This window comes from Ricinus communis, chromosome 10 (assembly GCF_019578655.1).
Source record: "Ricinus communis isolate WT05 ecotype wild-type chromosome 10, ASM1957865v1, whole genome shotgun sequence".
NCBI classification, from domain to species: Eukaryota; Viridiplantae; Streptophyta; class Magnoliopsida; order Malpighiales; family Euphorbiaceae; genus Ricinus; species Ricinus communis.
The window spans coordinates 16,630,353-16,634,073 of record NC_063265.1 but is presented as its reverse complement, the minus strand read 5'-3'; the positions used below and the strand labels follow the sequence as shown (position 1 = coordinate 16,634,073).

Sequence of the window (3,721 nt, the reverse complement as noted above, 5' to 3'; positions counted from 1 at the left end):
AATATATTTTTAACTCTTTATTAACGAAATATATATTTCTTCATATATCACAAACATATAAAAAAACAAATTCAAAAAATTCAATGAAGCTGAGATACTACTAATTAGTTTGTTATACTCATTATTTAATTTTAAAACTTAGCAGTCTTTTTTTGTTTTTTTTTCCCCTGTTGAAGCAAAAGTTTAGCACATATCTAGATTTATCCATCCTTCCAAAAAACATATAATTAATTCACTTCTTTGTCACATCTAGAATTATCTGAAAATTAGTTTTCCTCATTGAAAGAGAAAGAAGCTTTACTTATAATCCTAGATTTTGAAAAAGGAATGCCTATAACGATGCTATATATATATATATATATATATAATGCCATTTTCTCAAAGGAAAAGATAGGAGAAAGTAAAGTGCATTAAAAAAAAAAAAAAGGTGTTAGCTCAGTTGGATGGTGAAGTAAACCAACCATCATCCACTCATGAACATTGACTTTTAGCTTCACCTTCCCTTCCTTTCTCTCCTTTCCTTCCTTTTTATAGCCTTCTTTCTTCGCTCTTCCGCTTCCCATCCCTCTCTCTTTTCTCTCTTCCCCTGGGGTATGTAGCTTAATTAGTTTTCTAAATTATGTTCTTTTCTTTGTAGGAATTTTTCCAAGAAACAGTATGTGTTCCTAACTCGCTATAATTGTATTTTTAATGTCATGCAGAGATTTTGTTCAATCTAGTGCAGCCATGCAGAGCCCTTCTGATACAAGAGTTGGTGTCCACACTTACATGGCTCAATGGCCAATTTATGCCCTAGCTTGGTCAGTTCGCCATGACCAAAAATACCGTCTTGCGATAGGGAGTTTCCTTGAAGACTATAGCAACAAAGTTGAACTCGTTCAGTTTGATATTGACACTTGTAATTTCACCACTGATGCCCGGCTAATCTTCGATCACCCATATGCACCAACAAACGTCATGTTCTTCCCTTCCGAAGATGGTGCAAATCCCGACGTAGTCGCCACCTCCGGTGACTACTTACGTCTCTGGCAAATATATGATGACAGGATTGAGCTTAAGGCCTTCTTTAGTGGCAATAAGAGTAGCGACTTCTGTTCAGCTATAACTTCTTTTGACTGGGCAGATTTTGATGTTCGTCGCGTCGCTACGGCCAGTGTAGACATGACCTGTACAATCTGGGATATAGAGAAGGAGACTATAGATGCTCAGTTAGTGGCTCATGATAAAGAAGTGTATGACATTTCTTGGGGTGGATATAATGTTTTTGCTTCTGTATCTGGCGATGGTTCAGTTAGAGTTTTTGACTTGAGGGACAAAGAAAGATCAACCATAATTTACGAAAATCCTATACAAGACTGTCCATTGTTAAGGTTAGAATGGAACAAGAGTGACCCTAGACTTGTAGCCACAATTGGCATGGACAGTAACAAGGTTGTAATTCTAGATATTCGCTTTCCGACCACTCCATTAATGGAGCTATGTAAACATAAGGCGAGTGTCAATGCTGTGTCTTGGGCTCCAGTCACCGGACGACAGATAACCTCGGTGGGAGATGATTGTAAGGCTTTGATTTGGGAAGTGTTGAACACAGGTCAGCCGTTGCAAAACGGTGGTGGCGACATGGAACCTGATATGTGGTATGGATCAATGGCTGAGATCAATAATGTACGGTGGTCGCCTGTTGAATTAGATTGGATTGCTATAGCTTCTATGAACAAACTACAACTATTGAGGGTTTAGAATATGTTAAAATGGTAAGACATACCTTCTGTATTAATTAGTTAAAAAAATTTGAATGTTAACTGAGACACTTATCAATTAATTAATTAATTATCTACCTTTACTTAGTACATAATATTGAATTAAGTTAGATTACTGCAATTTCCTTTCTTTTCCCTACTCTTTTTCTTTCCAAAATCCAAAAGAAAAAATTATTATTGAGATTAATGTTAATTGATCTAATTAATTAACACGTATTGCATTGTAATGACACCTGCATATGCTGCAAGAGAGTTATGGAGGTAGTTAGTCCAAGATTGCTCTTAATTACTTCTTTCTTAGGAATGTATGAACCATGTAATTCAATTATGGTCACATGATAAAAACAGACTAGATATATAGCAGGACGAAGGCTTCCTATTCTGTTCTTGTTAGAATGTCTACAATTTTGTAGACAATGGATTAATGCATGGGCAGTTTAACTAAATAGAACTGACTTAATTCAAGTTTGAATGTTATTCTAAAAATAATATTTTGGGCAGTTTAATTTGTATCACTAAACTCTTTAAATTTTAATTGAAGTTTCATTAAACTTCTTTCCGTCAGTCTCCGTTTAAAAAAATGATGAAAATCTAACATGGCAGTCTATCTTATTATTTTTCTAACAAAAAAAATACATATCATTTACATATGTGATGTCAGCATAATAAATACTATTTAAACATCTAGCATTCATTTTAAAATTAAATCAAATAACATAATTAAAAATATAAAAAAAAAATATAACTGTTTTCTCTTTTATTTTTTTATTCATTTTCTCACAATCCAAACAAACAAGCATTTTTCCTTTCACTTTCTCAGAATCCAAATACATAACATCCAAACAAACAAAAAAATATACCAGGAAAAGGAGAAGCTTCATCTTTAGCCTCACAATCCAAACAAAAAGAAAGAGAAATTTATTAAATGAATCAAATTGAAACCCAAAGCCTCAAATATATAACTGAAAGTTGATTTTTTTTTCAACAGTTTCTCGTTAACCAAACACCATAATAACAATCCAATTGAGAATTTTCAATTTAAAAAAATAAATAAAATCCTAGAAAAGTAAACAAACAAAACAAATTCAATAGTCTCATAAACATATCCTAAGACAGACCTATAACTAAATCAAACTTAATAATCGAGAGAGACCATAAAGAAATCAAACTTAATGATATTAGATGCATTAACTTGTACTATGTTGTCCATACAAACATCAACGCTGTCGTGAGCCACTATGAAGAATATTTTGAATACCACCTCGCATCATCGTGAGCCGCAGTGAAGAGTATTTCGAGGACCAGATCGCAGCAAAGCAGTCGTGAGTCATCATGAAGAGCATTTCGGAGACAGGTCTCCATTCCAAATAGGTCTGTTCTTCTCCTTTTCGCTTCGATTTCCATCTACCCGACACAAGCTTGCTCCTCACTAGCTTGGCGTTGCTTCTCCTGCCTTCGTCGTCCCCTCTAGTGTTGCTTTCTCCAGCCTTCGTCGTTGCTTCTCCAGCCTTCGCCATCGCTGTCGCCCCTTGACAGTCCAATCCTACTGTAACAGAACTTGAATGCTACGAACCAAAGCTTGCAGGTTGACGTGGACGTAGAGGAGGAAGAGCGGCAGTGAATGTCTGAGACCAATATCCCCACAAAACCATTGTTTATTTTTTCAGAAGGTTCGATTATGTTTTCTCAGGAGAATTTGTTGCTATCCCTCTTCTTAAAGTTTTTTTTATGGTTGAAATTAATTTATTTTTTGGAAAATAATAAAAGAAAAAATATGTACTATTATTTTATTAATTTAGCGCCGGTGGTGTGTTTTAGTGAGTCTACGGAGGATGATAAAAATGAGTTAAATGATACTCCAATTAAAATTTAAAAAGTTTAGTAATATAAATTAAAATTTAGAAACTATTATAATAGAAAGGATAAATTTAAAGAACTATTTGTGCAATTTACCCAATTAT

General features: G+C 34.2%; 1 protein-coding gene across 1 annotated transcript; it reads left to right on the top strand.

The window, feature by feature from the left end:
* The first annotated feature begins 561 nt into the window (after positions 1-561).
* On the top strand, positions 562-1,847 carry LOC8269731 (WD repeat-containing protein LWD1). Its single transcript, XM_002530490.3, has 2 exons — positions 562-591; positions 702-1,847. Exon 2 carries the CDS (start codon positions 727-729, stop codon positions 1,738-1,740), a length of 1,014 nt encoding a protein of 337 aa, XP_002530536.2. The 5' UTR covers positions 562-591; positions 702-726; the 3' UTR covers positions 1,741-1,847.
* Positions 1,848-3,721: the final 1,874 nt, after the last annotated feature.

Bases quoted from the DNA above. Each gene is read 5' to 3' on its own strand.
- LOC8269731 (XM_002530490.3), top strand. From the start codon at position 727: ATGCAGAGCCCTTCTGATACAAGAGTTGGTGTCCACACTTACATGGCT.